Source organism: Electrona antarctica (genome assembly GCF_951216825.1).
Source record: "Electrona antarctica genome assembly, chromosome: 14".
In the NCBI taxonomy this organism is placed as follows: domain Eukaryota; kingdom Metazoa; phylum Chordata; class Actinopteri; order Myctophiformes; family Myctophidae; genus Electrona; species Electrona antarctica.
The window spans coordinates 28,183,549-28,203,788 of NC_136795.1; the positions used below are offsets into that span (position 1 = coordinate 28,183,549).

Sequence of the window (20,240 nt, forward strand, 5' to 3'; positions counted from 1 at the left end):
TCCAGGCAAAGGTTTTTCCTTGGCCTCTAGGGAGTTGGCATACAAAGGTATCCACAGATCCGTGCAGTTAGAGGTAAAAACACTTTTCGGCCAGTTATAGCGCCACCATGAGGCTGAGTTGAAAATGTTCATGTTGCATTTCTTCCTCGGCCTAGTGGGAATGTGCGTGCACAATTTCACGGAAATCACACGATGTGTTCATGATTTGCAGCATTTTGTTTGAAACTGAGCACTCCTGCAAACTTTGGAAGCCAATCTTAGCCAATCAGGATGGAGTCTGAGAAATCTGAAAGACCCGTTTCGTTGAATGGCTCTAGAGAGACTGTGTACCAATTTGTGTGGTGTTTGGACAACATCTGTAGGTGTACTCTCCAAAAAAGTTGTTTTGCACAAAGCGGCCTCCTGGTGGCGCTATAACAGGCCGTTCTGGAAATTTTGGGGCAGAGGTTCATCGTTGGCATCCAGGGAGTGTGTGTGCAAAATTTGGCATCGACCGGGATAACGGTGCCGGAGATTAGCTGTTCACAGACAGAAGGACGGACGGACGGAGTGCAAAACATACTCTCTCCCCATGCCTTCGGCCTGGTGGAGACAAAAATGTGGATGCCATTGATTGTTGTAAATAATTTTGGACACTATAGTCCCTACCATGTTAAAAACCCTGTAAGAAAGATACTTCACCATTCCTTGCAGTACTTGACAATAGTTCTGTACATCTGGTTGCTAATGGTGCAACCTGCATCTTTCACTATTGGTCATCGATCCCACCCATTCGTTCCCTTGTTTGTTTTGTTTTTTGTGTGCATGTATGTGTCTCTTCTTGTATAGTATGTAGTGTTATGTTTACTTTTCTGTCATTTGATGTCTTGTACTGTTGTGTTGTGTCTTGTATTTGACTGTATTTCAAAAATCTAAATATAATATAATGTAAAAAAGAAAAGAAATTTCCTTTCAAACAGTAATTTTGATTTAAAATCCTTCTGACATGAAAACCCATTTTGAAATCTAAAGTGTGATATCACTGGATCAGCAGCATAAAATGTTTCTTGAGGTTGCGAGGTCAAACGCTACTCTTACGGAAATATATATTTCAAAGTATTTCAAATGTAATGTGTCAAATCAAATATATTCCTCTCCCTTCTCTTACCTCTCCCTGGTGTGCCCATGGGTACGCCAGTTGTTGCTGTTGACCCCTCTTGAGGTGTCGTCGTGGGCCTGGTCAATGAAACACCAACGATGGAGGGCGCCCACCTGACGACCCCAATTAAAACCATTCCCCTTCCACCCAACCCCGTGATGACTTTATCATCCCCAGTTTCCCACCCACATTTCTTTTTTTTCCTTCTTTTTTATGTGTTTTTTTTGTGGCTTTCGCCTTTATTATTATTTTTTGATGGAGGGACAGACAGTAGGCTGACAGGAAATTGGGAGAGAGATGGGGGGGAAGACATGCAGTAAAGGCCGTCGGGATCTGGAGTCGAACCCGCGGCACACTGCCAGACTGGTTTTCCAGCCAAGGTGCCTGGACCACTGAGCCCACATTTCTGAAGGTATAAACGGATTGTAACACCCAGTCCCATTCAGGTATGCAGTCAAGCGCAAGCTTGGCTCAGGGAGGACGACGCCCCTGCCATGCAGAGCCCATGGCACTTTAGGTATAATAACATCATATCCTGTGTTTGTAAAACTGACAATCATTAGAGAGAAAGACAGAGAATACTGTAGTTCAAATTCATGTGCAATCCCACTTAATTATCAACAGGTGAACACATCATCCAGCACAGATGGCACTGAATACCATTATTTTGTCATGTACTGTAGGGCTACCAGGCTTTTGAATGTGTGTAATGTCTCACAAACAGACACAATAAGTCAACAGACACAAGAAGGAAAAATGTATTTGAATTTATGTTTGGGATACTACAACAGCCATGACTGTGAGGGGAAAATGGAAACACAGCAATGATGTTACTACTGGTGCACGGAGCAACCCTCCTCACCTTCTCAACAAGTGTCTTCCATGTTAACCAATGGAGGCTTCGCAATAGGCTATCCTATCTCTTTGGAACATCCTCTATTGTTAGTAGATTGTGTTTTTACTATATATTGTCATACAAAAATACAAGTGATGTGTTCTCTTCTTGAACAACTTGAAAGGCAAGCTAAAAGGATACTTTATACTTCGTCAAATGACCGCATCGCGTGACAAAAGTGACGCGTTTACAACTGAAAAAAAGTATTGTTGAAAGTGTCGTCTTTTTCACAGGACACGGCCCTTGGACAAAGTATATATGTTAACCTTAAGAAGAAACAGAATTGGCACTTTGAGCTACAGAAGAACAGAGAAGGGGAGGGAGCCGTCAATACAGCAGTAGTAAAATTCAAGTCTAACTACTACATGTAGATAACATTCATACAGTATATGAGAGAGAAGTCCTCAGTACCTCTTTTCGTTTTGATTTTGTACACCTCCAACATAGGCATTCAGCATACGTGTAATAGAATACATCATGTAATTGGACCATGAAGCTACTGTAAGTAGACTTAAAGGATACATAAAGATGTACGTGACGTTCACCATTTATGGCTGATATATATTGCCATGTCACTGCTGAATCGTGTTCAAAGGCAATTTCACAGCTTAGCGGGGAGAGAGGAGCTTTCTCTCCTGATGTCACCGATACTCAACATCTCTCTGTCCCGTTACAGTCATCCTCTTGCAGATCAAATGTAACATGACTGAGCAAAGCTAGTTTTATGCTACCAAACAAAGTGTAACCTGTGCTGTAGCTTGACACGGCAAACATAAATAGGGATCGTCATGAGTGTCCACTCGTTTCATTCCAGGATGGGAAAATGCACAGCAACAGAGCCATCAATATAACATAATATAGTCTGGGGGTTTAAACCACACAAAGTGCTTTATACTGTAGTGTAGAGAGACGCATACAAACATAATAAGTCGTCACTGACCAAACAGTGAGTTGTAGCTAAAGGATGCATGTGTCTAATCATCATAACAGAACATATGGAACCCTGAATGTTCTCTCTGAAATTTCTGCATATACGCAGCAAAATCCAGAGAGCCAGTTTTATTTATAATTATTTATTTATTTTAAATTAACGCTGGATTTTGCTGTGTCGTTACATGTGAGGCCTCCCCTAAACATGTAGGCTTTGGCAGGGTGTAAAAACAGGTTCAGGGAAACTGTACATTTTAACCCCCCCTCCCACTTGCCAACACAACACCACCCACTGCTATTTATGAATGGGGTGTGGGTACTGTCTTTGGATATCCACAGCAGCATCCTATGTACTGTACTAAAATCCCCACTATACTTCGTTGCGAGCCGGTGGCACGTGCGCAAATAGCAAATCCACAAGTTCACGTGCGACACGTTGTGAGCTTGTAGATTGGCTATTTTCGACATGCGACACCAGCGCGCAACTATGTATAAACCAGGCTTAACTATCATCACCCTTTGTTCATTGGCTCTGACAACAAGAGTTGTAACAGTCTTTATAAGAGGATCTGATCAATGAGAAAGCAAATGGACCAAGGCAGCCAATGAGAAGAGCAGCAATGAAAACCACTTGACTCTTTTTTTTCTCGTTTTGTTTCACTAAACTATGAGCTGTAAAGTTGCTAATGGACACTAATGCTGAATTGTGCAAATAAGTTACAGTTGTTCTGTATTGTATGTTAGAACTTTAATATATTGGTATCTTTTAATTCATCACAACATGATTTCGTTTCACCTTCACTTTGCGGTCGTCTTCATTCGACTCTGTCATCCCTGCAGCTATCGTGCTTTCCCTATATAAGAAATTAAAATAAGAGCAAAGTGCACAAATCGTCGAGTGTGTTTCACTATGATATGAGGCACTGTCTCATAAAGGGTCACCGGGGTCGGATGACCCCCAAGGTTGATAAAAATAAAACTCTGTAAAACATCTAGATATATGACTGTGGAGAGCTGCGGTTCTGCTTGAGAGGACCTAAGCTCATTCTCATCCAGTCAGAGCAATGGCACTCTCTCTCTCACTCCCTCTCTCCATCTTCACTGTTGCCTGTGGAACAACAGGAGAAAGAACGTGATAGTTATTACAATGATAACTCTATGACACGAATAATTGCTATGTGCAAAAGTAGCCAGTCTACTCTTAACCCCTAGCAGATAATATTTTGCTGGACAGTCAGACAGTGTGGAGACTAGATGGTTATAGGAGAGATCTCTGCTTCTAATCTAAATGTCAACTTGTCATTTTGGAATACCATGTGTACGAATGTGGTATTTAAGCTGATGAACTGATCGAGATGTTTAAGACGGGGAACCACTCGAGGGCCATTTGATGCCAATGTCTGTCTAACGCCAGGGCTCCACCGGACGCGTTGCGTTGCGTCTGCGTCGCGTCAAAAAACGCACCGGTTCAATTTTAATGCACGCGTCGCGTCTCCGTCAACGCGGGCAGTGGAGCCACCCTTCATTGATTAAAAAGGGAACATTCCCTGACGGTGACGGAGACGCGACGCTGACGCGTCCGGTGGAGCCCGGCCGTAAGTCTGCCTTCATTTGCTACAGAAAAGAATCAGATCCATTCATGAGCTAAAAACCAGAAAATCTGTGTCTTTGTATCTCTATTGTTTGAGTTTCATCTTAACACAGTCCAAGACATTGGACTGTGTTTATTGAAGCCTTGCTGCTTTGAAGATTTTCCACTCTAGTCTATAACGATCTGCTTTTCTGCCTTCAATGCTGTTTTTTAAAAGGGAGGATAAGTCTTTGTAGAAGATACATACTTGCTCCTGAGCCCATGTTGGGGTCGGGAACTTGTGTGATGGAGAATCGAGAGACACTGAAGCGACTGAATGGCACGGCCACCGTTTTGCAAGTCTCAGGACTCCTGGAGGGACATGTGGGGGGAGGTGAGGGCTCTGGGATCGTAGCAGGGTTGGATGGGTTGGACATCAACGGAAGGTCATCCTCCCACTCATAACCTCCACCTGGATACAGAAGCACACAGTCACTCAGTCACTCCCCATTGTTTTCTCCCTGTTTCCTGTCACAGTTCTCTAGAACAGGGATTCTCAACGTTTTTGGCTGGGGACCCCCAGAAATGATTTGGCCATGTCTCACGAAGACCGTTAAGACAAATATCCCTTCGGGGTCAATAAAGAGTATTATTATTATCATCAGTGTTTTGTAAATTAATGTTTTTGTGTGTGTGATTATTTACGCATTAAGGTTTTTTATTAATACGTTTAAATCATGTTAATTTGTGCTTTCTTATTAAACACTCTTGTAATACTTGTAATTGGTCTGCTCTTTTCTCCCAGGCTCTACACCAAATCTCTTTGCCAAAAATAGATATACAAGCTGACAACACGTCATATATATATATATATATATATATATATATATAATTAATAATATAATTAAGAAAGGCAGGAAACCACAAAAATATCACAAAAAAAAGTTTATAAATGGTCTATTTTCATACAGTAGAGTTTCGAACACCGTTGATAATAGCACCTTCTTCTGAGTTGTTCCCATCTATGTCATCGGAGAACGTGGCTTGGGGTCGAGTGTCAACGTCAGGGTTTGGTTGTGGCTGCATGTCCTCTGGGGCGTCCTGCTCGGTAGGCTCTGCTGCTCCTCCAGACAGGATGTAGTCAGACAGCACTCCTGTGGGGCTCTCCTGAAAGTCAGAGTGAAATAAAACATCCTTCTTTTTTTTTGCGTTTGATTTATTTGATTTGCATAACATTATACAGTGCATATACATTATATGATTAGTTCTTTCCATAGGAAAGGTAGTCTTGTGTAGCCAGACAACTATTCCACAATCTCTGAATGCTAGTAAGGAAGCTGGCATTTCCGCAAAGCAACAAGCTATATATGCTTAGGTGATTTCGATTTATATTATATTATAAATTTACCTGGTCAAAAAGGAACACGGTGACATCGTCAAAGAAGGACACCGCCTTCTTCTTGCGTTCCAACTCGTCGCAGAAGGACTGCGTGAGCAGCGTGGGCATCTTCAGGAGGCTGCGGAGGTGGCGCGCCCGGCTGCAGTCGCTCACCACCACCGGCACCGTGGGTGACGACTCCTCCTCGCTCTCCTCACTCTCCTCCTCCTGTTGACAGCAAATTTAGATTTTTAGTTTTAGTCATAGTCTTTGGAATGAAAGACAGACAACTTATTTAGTTGTAGTCATATTTTAGTCATCTAAAATGTTTTAGTGTTAGACTAATCTAATTGACAAAATCTACAGTTGATTTAGTCAACGTCTAAAATATATTTTGGCAGGTCATAATGGCTGATTTTACACTTGGTTGAATGCTGAAAATAGCCGATGTACAAGGTCACAACACGTCGCAGCAAGACACGTTATGATCTTATAGATAAGCTATTTTCAGCATGCAACCAAGCATAAAATCGTCTTTTAGTTCTACTGGATCTCTTCTCTACTAGTACCCTCCTTAACATTTCAGTCTAGTTTTAATTTATTTTACGAAATTGTTAATGTATTAGTCTTAGCTTTAGTCATCATAGCTTCGTTTTTATTTAGCTTTAATTTAGTTTTCCTCAGTGAAAAAAAGCTAGTCTACGAACATTTTTCGTCATGGTTTCTAGCCGTCGACGAAATCAACGCTAGTACCTGGACGTTGTAGGTGCGCAGCTCCTCGTCCGACTCGCTGTCGTCCGAGTCGTCCTCGGCCTCCTCCAGCGGGGCGCGCACGTCTTCGCCGCACAGCTCCAGGAAGGAGGAGGATGAGGAGAGGTCGCCAGGCGGACCACCGTTGGATTCCTCGCACAGGCTGTCCTGCGAGTCGCAATCCTCCTCTGCGTCGATGTCCTCGAAGTCGTCCGCATCTATTCTCACGCCCTCGCTTCGGTCGCCCGCCGCATCCTCCGTCATCGTGGGACTGAACCGCAGCGTCTCCTCCTCCTCCTCTTCCGTCAACTCCTCCCCGTTCTTGTTGTCTTTGGCGCCGCCCTCCTCCTCTCCGGAGTCGGTTATGGTCGATTCCGAGGTCAGAGACTGAATGGGGGAATAGTCCTCGGAGCCTCTGTTCGGTTGGTTGTGATTGGACGACCCCTCCTGGACCAAGGAGGAGGGCTCAGAGACGATGGAGGAGGAGCTACACTCTGAGGGGTCTTCTACAGACTGCTCAGTTTCCAAGCCCAGGTCCTCCTCTGCAGGGGCGGCCTCCTTGGTCAGGCAGCCCCCCATCTCCGGTGGGAATGGCAACAGCATGGACAGCCCAGGTATGTGGGAGGCCGGTGGTGAGCTGGGACCACCCCGTTCAAAGTCCACCATGACACAGCTTTTGTTTCGCCTCAGATTGGTCAAATGTCTTTCGGTGTCAACCTGTGGTTTGATAAGATCATCTTCTATGGTCAAGCCGTCACCAGGACCAGCAAAGAAGTTGCCGCCTACATCTCGAGGGCTCCTGTCATTCTCTGCATCGTAGTCAGAGAAGTAGGCCGAGTCTCTGTATGGGTTCTTGTTAGTCAGGCCTTTCAGTTGGAGCTCCTTGCTGCAAACAGAGAACCCTTGATTCAGATCCACCTGCAGGACCAGTTCCGGTTCCCCGCCCAGCCCAGGGCTCCCCTCGTCACCATGGGCATCTCCCAGCTCCCTGAAGATGAACTCTGGAGATTCATTGTTCTCCGTGTCATAGCCGCTGTCCAGTGATTTTGGCAGGATGGGGGTGTTGAAGGCGTCTGGCTCATAGGGGCTGGTGGCTGAGCAGGACAGGTCGAGGGTGTCTGCAGAGTCGGGCGTTCCCACAGGATTCTTCAACGGGCTGAGGTCCTCGTCCTCCACCTCGGCATAGTCCAGGTTGAAGTCGGCAAATATTCCCGACGTGATATCCGTGATGTCATCGTCGCCATCACTGCAGTCACCCATGTCAACGAGGCTGTCGCCGGAGTGTCTCACGCCCACACCACTGTCCAACCCTCTGCTTGACTCGGAGATCTCGGGACGGCTCTGCCACGTACCCCCCATGCCTCCGGGGACCGCCACAGTGACCTTTGCGTCTTTCATGATTGACGGAACATCCCAGATATTTGCTCTCTGCTGATCCGACAATATTCGTATTTGCTCTGTGCGAGCCTCCATGTAAGATGATGGAGATTTGATATAGCCGACCTCCGGTATCATCTGAGGCTCAGAGTGCATTCGCTCTCCGGTGAGTATAGATGGCTTTTTACTGTCTCCCTCTCGTTTGTCCACTGCTTTCAAGTTGGAGCCAGAAAGATAATCAATACTTGAGATGGGCGTGTTCGTGTTCACTTGAGAGACAGTTTCTTCTTTTTCTTGGTGACAAACTTGGATGTATGTGCCTAACTCTTTCGGTGTGCAGACAGAGGTGCAGCTGGAGTTGGAGTCATGGCCTGTGGCCTCCAAGTAGCCAAAAGACTGTGAGCTGTTGAAGGTGCTGGCGTTGGCCTTGGTCATAGGCCTCAAATCTATCACATTCGTGGAGGGTGCAATGTAGTTGAGGTCCAGATAGCTGTCCTGCCCACTTCCAGTCTGCCTGCCATCAAGGCTCAGGCTGTTGTTGTTAGCTGAATGGTTGGATGTCCAGTTGGTGGCTTCGCCCTCAGAGAAGAGGTCCACATCATCCTCGGAGTTCCCAACCCTCCCCCGGCCTACCACCAGGCCACCCCCCGTCTCTACATCAATGCTAATATGGTTAGCAACAGGTAGAGGCTTCTTGAAAGGACCCATCATGTCATAGTAGGCTTCGCTAACTGTGCTCCTTGCTGTGGTTCCCTTGTTCGATTCTAGGTAGGGATCGCAGAATCCTAAGCTGGGGCTGCTTATTGCTTGTGAAACTCCCCGTGGGTTTTCCAATCTCCCTGGTGGATAAAGAAGGCTCTTTTGGGACTCTGTTGGTGTTTCTTCTTTAGATAGAGAGGATTGGCTGCCCGTCATGTTGGCGTGCAGCTGCTCACAGTAAATGCTATCTTTGTGGCTGGGAGAGAGGCCGGTATGGGAATGGCGTAGCTGTACGGGGCTGATGCTGGATTGTCCAAGCAACGGCTCCATTGTTAGGGAGACAGTGGGGCTTGCATCTGAGTCATAGGCAGTGTGTTTGCCATTATTGGTCGCTGACCAGTAAGCATTGGACTGGGCCGCAGACAAACTAGTCCGACTGGAAGAGGACAGCCTGCTGTTACTGGCCTCCAGTCCGGGGCTGTAGTCGATCGCACTGTCTTCAAAGTTGATGTTACACTCTACTGGCTCCTCAATGCGAATGTAGTATTCACTGCTGACTGAGGGACTGTGGGCACTCAGCACTGGGACTACGCCTGGGTGATCAGGCTCATAATAGGAAGGGGAGATGGCAGAGGCCAGGCTATCCGACTTGCAGCCCCCGGTGGTGCCTCCTTTGATGGGGTAGTAGATGTCCTGGTAGTGGGGGTTTCCCTGGCCCAGTGGTCCACTGGTGGAGGAGGAGAAGTACGGCTGCTCAGCTCTGGCCTGCTCCCACTTGTACTCAAAGTTGAGGCCATGGATGCTCTCCGTGACGGTCAGCATGTCGTCCCCGGTGTCGGACTGGAAGCTGTCGGAGAAGTGTTCCAGGAGGGGGAAGGACGAGGAGGCGGAGGAGGCCAGCTCCGCCGCCGCCTGTGTCTGGGTTGTGCCTGGGGTGGGGGCGGGGGCGAGGCCAGGGCTGGGGGTCAGGGGCGGGGCCGTGGACGCAGCGGTGTGAGAGGCGCTGCCAAGCAGGTTGGGTCTCAGGGCGTTCCAGCGCTGTTCAAAGTCCTCCTCTGCCTCACTGGAGCCTTTGGCACACAGGTAGGTGACCAGCAGGTGCACCTCTTCGGTGCAGGGTCTCAGCTCCGGCTGCAGCCAGCAGAACTGCATCACCTCGTACCTGGGCAGAGGTGAGAGCGCACAGAGGAAGGAAAATAAACAATAGTACATATTGTTACTCTAAAAGTTTGACGATCACAGGTGAATTTATTTAAATTGAACTGTAGCTTGAACGGGGAAAACAAATACACATGGTTTGTACACTATGCTTACTTAGTAGAACGTGTGTGTAATCCCTGAGTGTAACCATTATTTGTTTTGCATTTATATGTGATACAGGCACTAACCTGTTCATTTATATGTGATACAGGCACTAACCTGTTCATTCTAAACTTCCTATATGGCGATATAAAGTACTGTTTATTTCCTTGATATTGGATCAGTGACTAAAGTGTATTTTGGTCTATGGGAAATTGTGGCCAGAAGCGCAGACAGTGCAATGTGTAAGGAAAAACAGAAGGCTTCCTCGGGTAAATGAGAATATCGGTAAGTCGGCGTCAGCAAGAACAGTTGTGATTAAATCACTCTTTGAGACGAAGATTTACATGATGCTTGATATCATGAAATGTCATTCTGCATCTTCTCAGATTTCTATTGTAATCCTTCTTGTGTCACTAATTCACTATCAACTATTCACCTGCATAGTTTACAATATTGTATGTTGTAGGCATAATTACCATATATAAATGCACCAAGTCTGTGTGTGTGTGTGTGTGTGTGTGTGTGTGTGTGTGTGTGTGTGTGTGTGTGTGTGTGTGTGTGTGTGTGTGTGTGTGTGTGTGTGTGTGTGTGTGTGTGTGTGTGGCCATAGATCTCCATATATGGAGCTGACCTGTTCTGACATCACAATATGTTCTGATATCCGCATAGACTCCATATTTGGACATGCCTGACAAAGAACTCCATATATGATCTCCATATATGGAGCTGGCCTGTTCTGACATCACAATGATGCGCAACCTCACCCTTAGCCAATTGATCACACCTGATCACCCCCCAACGGGCACTGTTCTAGTACTGTATGTCATTTAGATAGATCACACCTGATCACCCCCCAATGGGCACTGTTCTAGTACTGTACATGTAATGTAGAAAGCATGTTATGTAGACTCTACACATAACATCACACCTGATCACCCCCCAACGGGCACTGTTCTAGTACTGTATGTCATTTAGATAGATCACACCTGATCACCCCCCAATGGGCACTGTTCTAGTACTGTACATGTAATTTAGATAGCATGTTATGTAGAATCTACACATAACAGAGTCTACATTGTAGACAGATGCCAGGTCATTATTGATCTATAGAATTCTACAGTGTTTATAGTGTCAATGTACGGATATTCTACTGTTAGACGGATGCTAGGTTCTTAGTTTACTAATGATCTGAGATGACTATATCTATGCATTTGATGTATTATCTTGTGTTGTTCTTGCTTATTACAAATCGCTCTGGATTAAGAGCGTCTGCTAACAGAACTAACAGAACGACTAACAGAACAAAAAAATGAAGTGTCAAATATGGATGATGTCAAAGTGAAGATAAAGAACATTAGAATTATCGATCATATGTTTTATCTCTAGTGAAGAGGAAATATTACTACGGTGGTTTGATGCACAGGCATAAAACGATATTGATTTTGAAAGCAGGACAGGCTGGCTATTTAATGTGCTGGCATAAAAGGCATTGATTTTGAGAGGATTATGTCTATTAATCATCGGCATACTGTTTATAATGAAGCATGGGAATAACTGTGTGTGTGTGTGTGTGTGTGTGTGTGTGTGTGTGTGTGTGTGTGTGTGTGTGTGTGTGTGTGTGTGTGTGTGTGTGTGTGTGTGTGTGTGTGTGTGTGTGCGTGTGTGCGTGTACTGTGTGGCAGCCTAGGTCATGAACATAGGTTGGTTGTAAGAGGCTTCCAACAACTTGGGATGCCAAAAAAGCAGCTAAACGGCTTGCAAAATTCTGTGCAATCTCTTCTACTATCAGTAGCCGCCAAGTGTGTGTGTGTGTGTGTGTGTGTGTGTGTGTGTGTGTGTGTGTGTGTGTGTGTGTGTGTGTGTGTTACTTGTAGCCCTGAAGGGTGTGTGGGTATTTGTCCGGGATTTTCTGACTGCATTCTGTACAGCACCTTGTAAATATTTGTGTTCTTGTATTGTATCTCTTATGTGGACATAAATAAAATGATTAAAATGTGCATGCGTGCATGTGTGCATGCGTGCGTGCGTGTCTTACCAGCGTTCACTCAGGGGGATCTTAAGCTGCGGTTTGGGCAGTTTGAGCTGCTGTTCTTTCACAGCGTACGTGAGCACCTGTCTGTCAGAGTAGTGTCTGTAGGGCTGGCCCCCCAGCTCAAACAGCTCCCACATGGTCACTCCCAAAGACCTGGAAAACACCACATTAACCACATTGAGACCTGAGAGAGACCAGATTCTACAAATATCTTCCAAATTCTAACAGGTTTTTGTTGTGAGTGGTGCTCAAACTTTTTAATTTCACAAAAATTGTATTTGGCCGCCGACCCCAATCTCAAAAGGTTTCTATAAAATACAAGCTTGTATTGCGGCACTCGGTGTGCTAATCCTGGCATGCTGGCAGCTGAATGAATAAAGAAATTAATTTCACCTTCAAACCGTTAATCCACTAGTCTAATTAACGGCATTTTCAAAAGATTTCTAATAAATACAATAAAACGTCTTTATTTTCTCAAATAATAGCACATCGTTGCTGTCGGGGGTAAAACAAGCTCACGAGTCACGACACGTTGTGTGAACGTGTATGAAGTAGGCCAGGGCATTCATTTACAGAAAAACATAAAAAGTTTAAATATGGTGATACGAGGTTTCTACAAGCTCACACCATGTCACAATATGATGTGTAGATTGTAGATCTGCCATTTGCGCCATTTGTCATACAGGCGTAAACATTTATGCAAATGTTAGCTCTTCTTTGCAGTAGAGTGCATAATATTCCACAAAAGAGTTGCATCATTGAGTCCTGACCAATTTCTGTGATCAGGAATGTTTCTGGATTAGTACAAGTAAGACGCGTAAACGTGGGATGCGAACAAAGTGTTGTGGCAGTCTGTCACACACACACACACACACACACACACACACACACACACACACACACACACACACACACACACACACACACACCTCTGTGTTCCAATTTCAGTTCGTATTGGTTTGCTCCCAATCGTTTGCCCTCTGGTGGTGGGCGGGTGGTGTTACAGCGTGACACACACAGACACACAGACACACAGACACACAGTTTTGGCCAGCTTCTATAGTTAGTGCTCACTTCGTTCGCAATGAAGTACTGTGCATCTGGGTCAGTTTCTAGTACTGTGATCCTGGATCAGTTTATAGTAGTGATGATGTCATGAGAACGCTCACCATACATTGCTGGTCTTGGTTTGGTCAACTATCAGGAGGTTCCCATGGACATCATCGACCAGTTCTGGGGCAATCCAGCGCAGGGGCACCCAAATCTGGTCCGGTGTCACAAAGTAGTCTTCCTACGTGACAAAAGATGAGCACGTTTAGTGTGTTTACTGACCGTGACAAGTTTCATAATACAGTGACCAGTTACATACTAATTATGACATTCTAAAATACAGAAATCACTGGAGTGAACTTGGTGGGGTACAGTACCTTATAGCGGCTGTGGGAGAGGCCGTAGTCTCCGATCCTAACGGTCATTTCTGAAGTGAGCAGGCAGTTCCGCAAGGCCAGGTCACTGTCGGAACAAGACACACTGTCTCACAAACCCTGGTATGTAATCAGCTTCCCCTCTAAAATTCCATGATATTGCATCATCATTCTTGTAGTAGCTGTGTGGGAGTATGTCTGGAATAATGAAAGCATTAGGACAACACAGTTTTTTATATACACTGATAGCGTGGTGTAAATGCATTGTATAGTACTAACCGAGATCTACTTACAATACTTTATTCCATAGATCGAAAACACAGGTTAGTGAACAATTATTGTCATGCAATGCGCTCCAGTAGTTTCTATTCATTGCAATGGAGTCTCTACCCCTGGCAGCACAAAGAGCAACATTACAAGCCCTCACTAACTGTGTCTGTACTCTGTACTAATTGTAATTGTTAGATTGTCATCTATAATACCTAACTACAGGGAACTCATCAGCCGTGAAGCCACTTATTGGTTGCCATAGCAATGACAGCCGCTACAGGGCAGAGAAAGAGAGAGAGAGAGAGGGGTTCACCCCCGGCAACAAAATCACTGATGCTGGAGTCTGTGACAATCACTCAGGCAGCACCAGGATGTTGTTGCAGGGAGAGACCAGCAGGGGGCAGCACAGTCCATTATGGTTAGACACTTGCTGCTGATGGAAATGACCTGGACCCCAGTGGCGGAAAGTAAACAAAGTCCATTTACTCAATCTGTACTTTAACTTTACTTGAGTATGTGCATTTTTCCAATACTTTATTCTACCCCACGACATCTCAGAGGCAAATATTGTGCTACTACTACTACTCCACTTAAAAAACTTACATTAACCAATTAAGTCCCTTTTTATACTTACTTTGTCTATTCGAAAACAGACAACCTACAAGTAATTTGAAAGATTAAAAAATATCTATGCATTTTTTAGGGGGAGGGCACTATGCGAAATGGGACATTCTACATAATAAGTACCTTGACTTTTGGTATACTTCAAGTATATTATGCCAACACTTTTACGCAAGTAACATTATGATATCAGGACTTTCATTTGTACGTTCTACATTCCGCTGTACCTGTGTATGAAGTTGTATTTGTGGAGATGCAGCAGCCCTGAGGCGATCTGTACCTGTGTATGAAGTTGTATTTGTGGAGATGCAGCAGCCCTGAGGCGATCTCGCATGCCAGTCGCTGAAGGATCAAAGGGTCGGGTGTCTCGGAGTCAGTTGCCTGGCAACTGCGAAGGTAGCTCTTCAGATCGCCCTGATGGAAAGGTTACAAACAGTTTCAGACTGTTTATCTGTCTACTTATAACAACGTAAGCTCTACATGCTTTAGCAAAATTAGCTGATGCACTGCATTGTGAGCTTGCAGATAGGCCGTTTCTTTTTTGAGGGGGGAGGGGGTGTTTTGTGAACATTTTAAGGACGCCACATTGAAAGTGGTTAATACCCAGGCACTCGAGTGGCACAGTGGTAAAAGCGCCTGCCCATCACCGCGGGGGTTGTGGGTTCGAATCCACCACGGTGCATGCACCCGGCTTTGTCGGACGTCTTATACGCATGCAATTGGCCTGTGTTCGGATGGAGGGAAGCCGGTGGGGAGGGCTGATATCACTGCATGTATTCCTACGGCCTGGGACGACACCTGTCAGCAGGTGATATCACCGCATGTATTCCTACGGCCTGGGACGACACCTGTCAGCAGGTCGGATACGGCCTGGGACGACACCTGTCAGCAGGTCGGATACAACAGGGCTGATATCACTGCATGTATTCCTACGGCCTGGGACGACACGGGGAGGGGTGATATCACTGCATGTATTCCTACGGCCTGGGACGACACCTGTCAGCAGGTCGGATACAACAGCAGTGACGACGACACACAAATGCATGTGGGGAGGAATCAATCAATTAGCCCTTCACTAAATCCCACCCCAAAAAGCGATTGTCCAATGACAATCCAAATAGTTTAGCAACGGTTGCTATGCAGGTCAAGCTTTCTTCGCTGCTAACGTGCCTATTGGACAAGGATGGGTTGGGGAGGGACTTAGTGAAGGGCTAAATGACTAAATTGGGGAGAAAAAGGGGTTTTTAAAAAATGAAGGAAAAGAAGAAAAGAAAGTTGGTGGTTATAACCTGGACTCAATATGCCAAAGTGATACGGTGTCTCACCAGAGGGCAGAACTCCATGACCAGCAGATAGGGAGTGACCTCTGAGCACTGGGCCAGGCACTGCAGCAGAGCAGGGTGCTGGAGAGAGCTGTCAGAAGAACAACACGCACAGATAGGACACAATTTTTTTTTTACGTAAGTAAAAGTATCAATACTGCAATGTACCTCCGTTACAAGTAAAAGTCAGGAAGTTTTCAATTGTATAAAAATATTTTTGAGTGAATTTGGTTTGTGTATATATATTCATGTATTTTTCCACTCTCATTGTCTGTATGTCTCTTATTGTTGATTTTCCTAATGTATGTTTACAACCAATTGTCTTTACATAATTTCTTATATAATGTTTTTAGAATGTAACTGAAATGATGATGATTGATGATCATCACAAGCTGTACCTCTTTCTCTAATCAGACTCTGTCTATTGTGATTGGTTGATTCCTTTTCAAATGTGTGTATATAAGTAACTCTGTCAAAATGATGTGTTATGCCTGAAGAAGGTCCGGAGGGACCGAAACGTTGCATTATTAAAAAGAAAATACAGTGTGTGGGTGTATTCTATTCCCTTCATTGATGTCCACTGGCCTATACGCACCTGTGCATGCGCCTGATTTCTAGGTGTTTCTAAGTTTTTTCCTACAATAAAAATCTTTTGAAAATAGCAGATCTAGTACATATCTACTGTGTCACGATGTGACGCATTGCTCTGAGCTTGTAGATCTGCTATTTTCAAATGGGCGAAATGTATATACTGTAGGTCTGAAATGTTTTGTAATATGAATTCAAAATCTACAAAGTAACTAGTAACTAATGTTTTCAAATAAATGTAGTGGAGTAAAAGTACAATAGTTGGAGTATAGTAAGTATAGTAAGTATCGGTAATTGGAAATACTCCAGTAAGGTAAAAGTACCTCAAAATGTTACTTAAGTACAGTACTTCAGTAAATGTAATTAGTTACTTTCCACCACTGTCAAAAACTAGACGAAGTATTGTAAGAGTTGCTCCGCAACAGTCACTATAGTTTCTATGAGTCTGTTGTTCTGACCGGTATGGCTGAACCTCCTCCAGGAACTGCATCTGGTCCTGAACACTGGCACTGGCTTTGAGCTCTTTCACCACCACCTGGGTGGTACTGAGGCCCGCATTCACCTCACCCAGCAGAACCTGGCAAAGACAAGGGAAAATGGCACAGAGTCAGTCAGCACAGGGCCCAATAAGCACCGTGCACGGACAGAGGAAGAGGGAAGTGGGAGTGTGACGTGTGGCTCCCAAACCAGTGTTTGGGAACCACTGATGTAGTAAACTGGTTCCCAAACAGTGGGTCAGGACCCATTTATGGGTCACGGACCAATTTGTATGGTCGACGGCGTGGAACAAACTCCCACTATACCTTCGACAGGAAGCCTCTGTAGACATTTTTAAAGCACAGCTCAAGACCTACTTCTACAGTCTTGCTTTTAGTTGATCTTTTCAATTCCTTGTAATTCATGTCCTCACTGTATTGCATTACTGCTATTATTATTATTATTATTTCACTTAATTTTTATTGATGAAAAAACAGACAACAAAACAAAAACCAAAAGACAAGACGAAGAAAAAATATAACAAAAAGAGGAAGACAAAAACAAAAAAACAAAAGACAGAGCTGCATTTTTCATATTACAAGATACATTCATTGAAATCCTATTGCATTATCACTAGGCTGAGAGAAGAGATCCCACTTTTCCCACTTTTTATAGAACTTATCCTCTTGTAGTCTAAGTATGAATGTTAGTTTTTCCATAACATACAGTTCCTCAGTAATGTCCATCCAATGTTCTTTCGTTGGTGGGTCCTGTTGGCACCAGCGTCGTGTGATCGCTTTCTTACTTGTCGCTAAGAGGATCTTGATTAAATATTTATCATGTATTAGAAACTCTTCAGGGATATTTCCCAGCAATAAGAAGGAACACGTCAGAGGTATCTCAAAACACAGAATGGTCTCCAAGGTGGAGTGGACATCCTGCCAGTATTTCTGAATTTTAGGACAAGTCCAGAATATATGAGCGTGGCCCGCTCCCTTGTGGCCACACTGTCTCCAGCATGGCTGATCTGTTTTCAATTGTCTTGACTTAATTTTAGGTGTAATAAAGAATCTCATTAGGTTCTTCCAACAGAATTCTCTCCACATTCTAGAGTTGGTGGACGTAATTTGTGTTTTGCACATATTTACCCATTCCTCTGTAGTGATGGTAATCTCCAACTCTTTTTCCCAATTAGTTTTAATGTATTCTGTGGAGTTGGCCCTAGCTGAAACCAAGGCATTGTATACACTAGACACTACTTTTTTGGACTTATATGCCTGAATAAAAACCTGTATGAGATCGTTTGAGGCCACCGGCTCGGAAGCTTTCACCTCCCCCATGAAGTACTCTCGTACTTGAAGGTATCTAAAAAAAATCCTTGTTATCTATACACATACACCTATTTTTCAATTGTTCAAAATTCAAAAACACATTGCCATTCATGGCAGTACAGTAAGAGGAAGAACCATACCGAGCCCATCGCCTGAAAGTTTGATCATACACACCAGGCTTAAAATCTGGATCGTAAGCGGGCCACCTCAACACCCTGATTGTCCTCTCCATTCTGAAATGTTTCACGACTTTGAACCAGATATTTAAAGTAAATATTGTGAATGGGTCTAAGATATCATAGTAGGACTTACTTTATTCCCAATTAAAGTCTGAATAGGGATGTTGATTGAATTAATTTCCAAAGCTTTCCATTTTGCCACACATTCATCATCACACCAACATATTAAAGGTCTTAATTGAGACGCATAATAGTAATCCCTCAGGTTAGGAAGGGATAGTCCCCCTCTTTCTTTAGGGAGTTGTAAAGTTTGGAATCTGATTCTCGTTTTTTTTCCGTTCCAGATAAATCTAGATATCATTTTGTCCCATTCACAAAACTGTTTGACAGGCACCTACTGCTATTATTTTAATGTTTTATGCCTTGCTTTTCTTTTCTTTTTCTCCATTGCTCTGTAAAGCACTTTGAGCAGCATTTCATGTCATGAAAGGCGCTATACAAATAAAGTGTTATTATTATTATTATTATTATCCTCTTCGATGTCTCCCTTTTGACTGATACCTGTCCATTTAAACTCTAGACGGGTCTGCCCCAAAGTTATTAGTGCAGTCGCGCCCGCCAGCCGGCGAAAACTAGAGTTATCAACAGGCCCGAAAATTAAGGCCCAGCCCTCATCAAACCCTGTACACTCAAGAGAATGTCCCAGCTACCATCCTTAGATCTCCATATATGGAGCTGACCTGTTCTGACATTCTATATGTTGATCTGACCTCATCAAACCCTGTACACTCAAGACATGCTCCTTATGTGGCCAGTACAGAATTCATTGCATGTTGATCTGACCCCCCATGCCAAAGAGCCAGCACTCGCCCAGCAGTCTTACTGGTTTTATTGCTTGAGTACTATAATTATGTGTTGTTTTATAAATGTGCTATATGAATACATTTGATTTGACCTTCTGGAAACCCTACAGTTATGCCCAGGGCCTATGATGTACCACCTGGAGAGCTGAACTAAGAAAAAGACTGATTTATTCTTAGTCGTACGATAGTGTCCTGCGCCGATAGTAGCTACAACTGTACACGATCAAAGTGTAGATCTGCTATTTTCAACACATTTTCTGCCTTGAAGAGTTTCTCCAGAATTACTTTCCATTTTTAACCCATACACAAAGGAATGTTAATAAAAAAAGTAGATTCTGAAATAACAAAAATGAGCTACCAACAATATAATTTCAGAGAACCTTACAGTCTTTACATGTAAGAGTAACTGGCAACCACATAAATTGACGGGAACGATCAAAATAAAACTAGTAAATAAAGCACAAAGCTCAAAGCACAATCTCCACAGAAAGACAGACTCCACATCACCAGGAGAATCAACACAATTAAAGACTTAAATATAGCCAGTGGATATTTGCTCCTGAAATCTCTCCATATTATGGTCTTTGCATAGATTTACATAATGTACATTTCAGCATAGACTCCACCAAACCATCACCTCACACCAAGATACAAATAACTTGATCTCTTACATAACATAGCTCTTTAATAAGGACTTCCGACTTTGGATTACTTGTCAAAGCAAAGAAAATCATAAATGCTGTTAAACTGTTATGTCCATAATATACTAAACTCTAAATCCTCTTACGAAAGTGAATGAGCAACAAAAACGGTGTTGTTTATGGAATGTCCAATACATACAGTACAGAATACATACAGTACGTAGCCTACATTATTATAGTCATTTAATGTCCAATACATACAGTATGTCTATGGAATGTCCAATACATACAGTACGTAGCCTACATTATTATAGTCATTTAATGTCCAATACATACAGTACGTAGCCTACATTATTATAGTCATTTATAGTCATATAGTCATGTCCAATACATACAGTACGTAGCCTACATTATTATAGTCATTTTGCTAGAAGAGCAAAAATGCCCCAAATC

The 20,240-nt window shown here is 43.8% G+C and overlaps 1 protein-coding gene across 2 annotated transcripts in view; it reads right to left on the reverse strand.

The window, feature by feature from the left end:
* Positions 1-1,889: 1,889 nt before the first annotated feature.
* LOC306936369 (serine/threonine-protein kinase LMTK1-like) overlaps positions 1,890-20,240 on the reverse strand; it is a 57,271-nt gene continuing 38,920 nt past the window's right edge. For both annotated transcript variants that reach the window (XM_079519859.1, XM_079519860.1), the window contains 11 exons: positions 16,755-16,873; positions 15,712-15,799; positions 14,667-14,800; positions 13,499-13,583; positions 13,241-13,362; positions 12,075-12,224; positions 6,665-9,899; positions 5,942-6,139; positions 5,535-5,700; positions 4,802-5,005; positions 1,890-4,071 (listed from right to left, as the gene is read on the reverse strand). In XM_079519859.1, the coding sequence (XP_079375985.1) occupies positions 4,043-4,071; positions 4,802-5,005; positions 5,535-5,700; positions 5,942-6,139; positions 6,665-9,899; positions 12,075-12,224; positions 13,241-13,362; positions 13,499-13,583; positions 14,667-14,800; positions 15,712-15,799; positions 16,755-16,873 (4,530 nt within the window). In that variant the 3' untranslated portion in view covers positions 1,890-4,042. The remainder of the gene's footprint in view (positions 4,072-4,801; positions 5,006-5,534; positions 5,701-5,941; positions 6,140-6,664; positions 9,900-12,074; positions 12,225-13,240; positions 13,363-13,498; positions 13,584-14,666; positions 14,801-15,711; positions 15,800-16,754; positions 16,874-20,240) is intronic.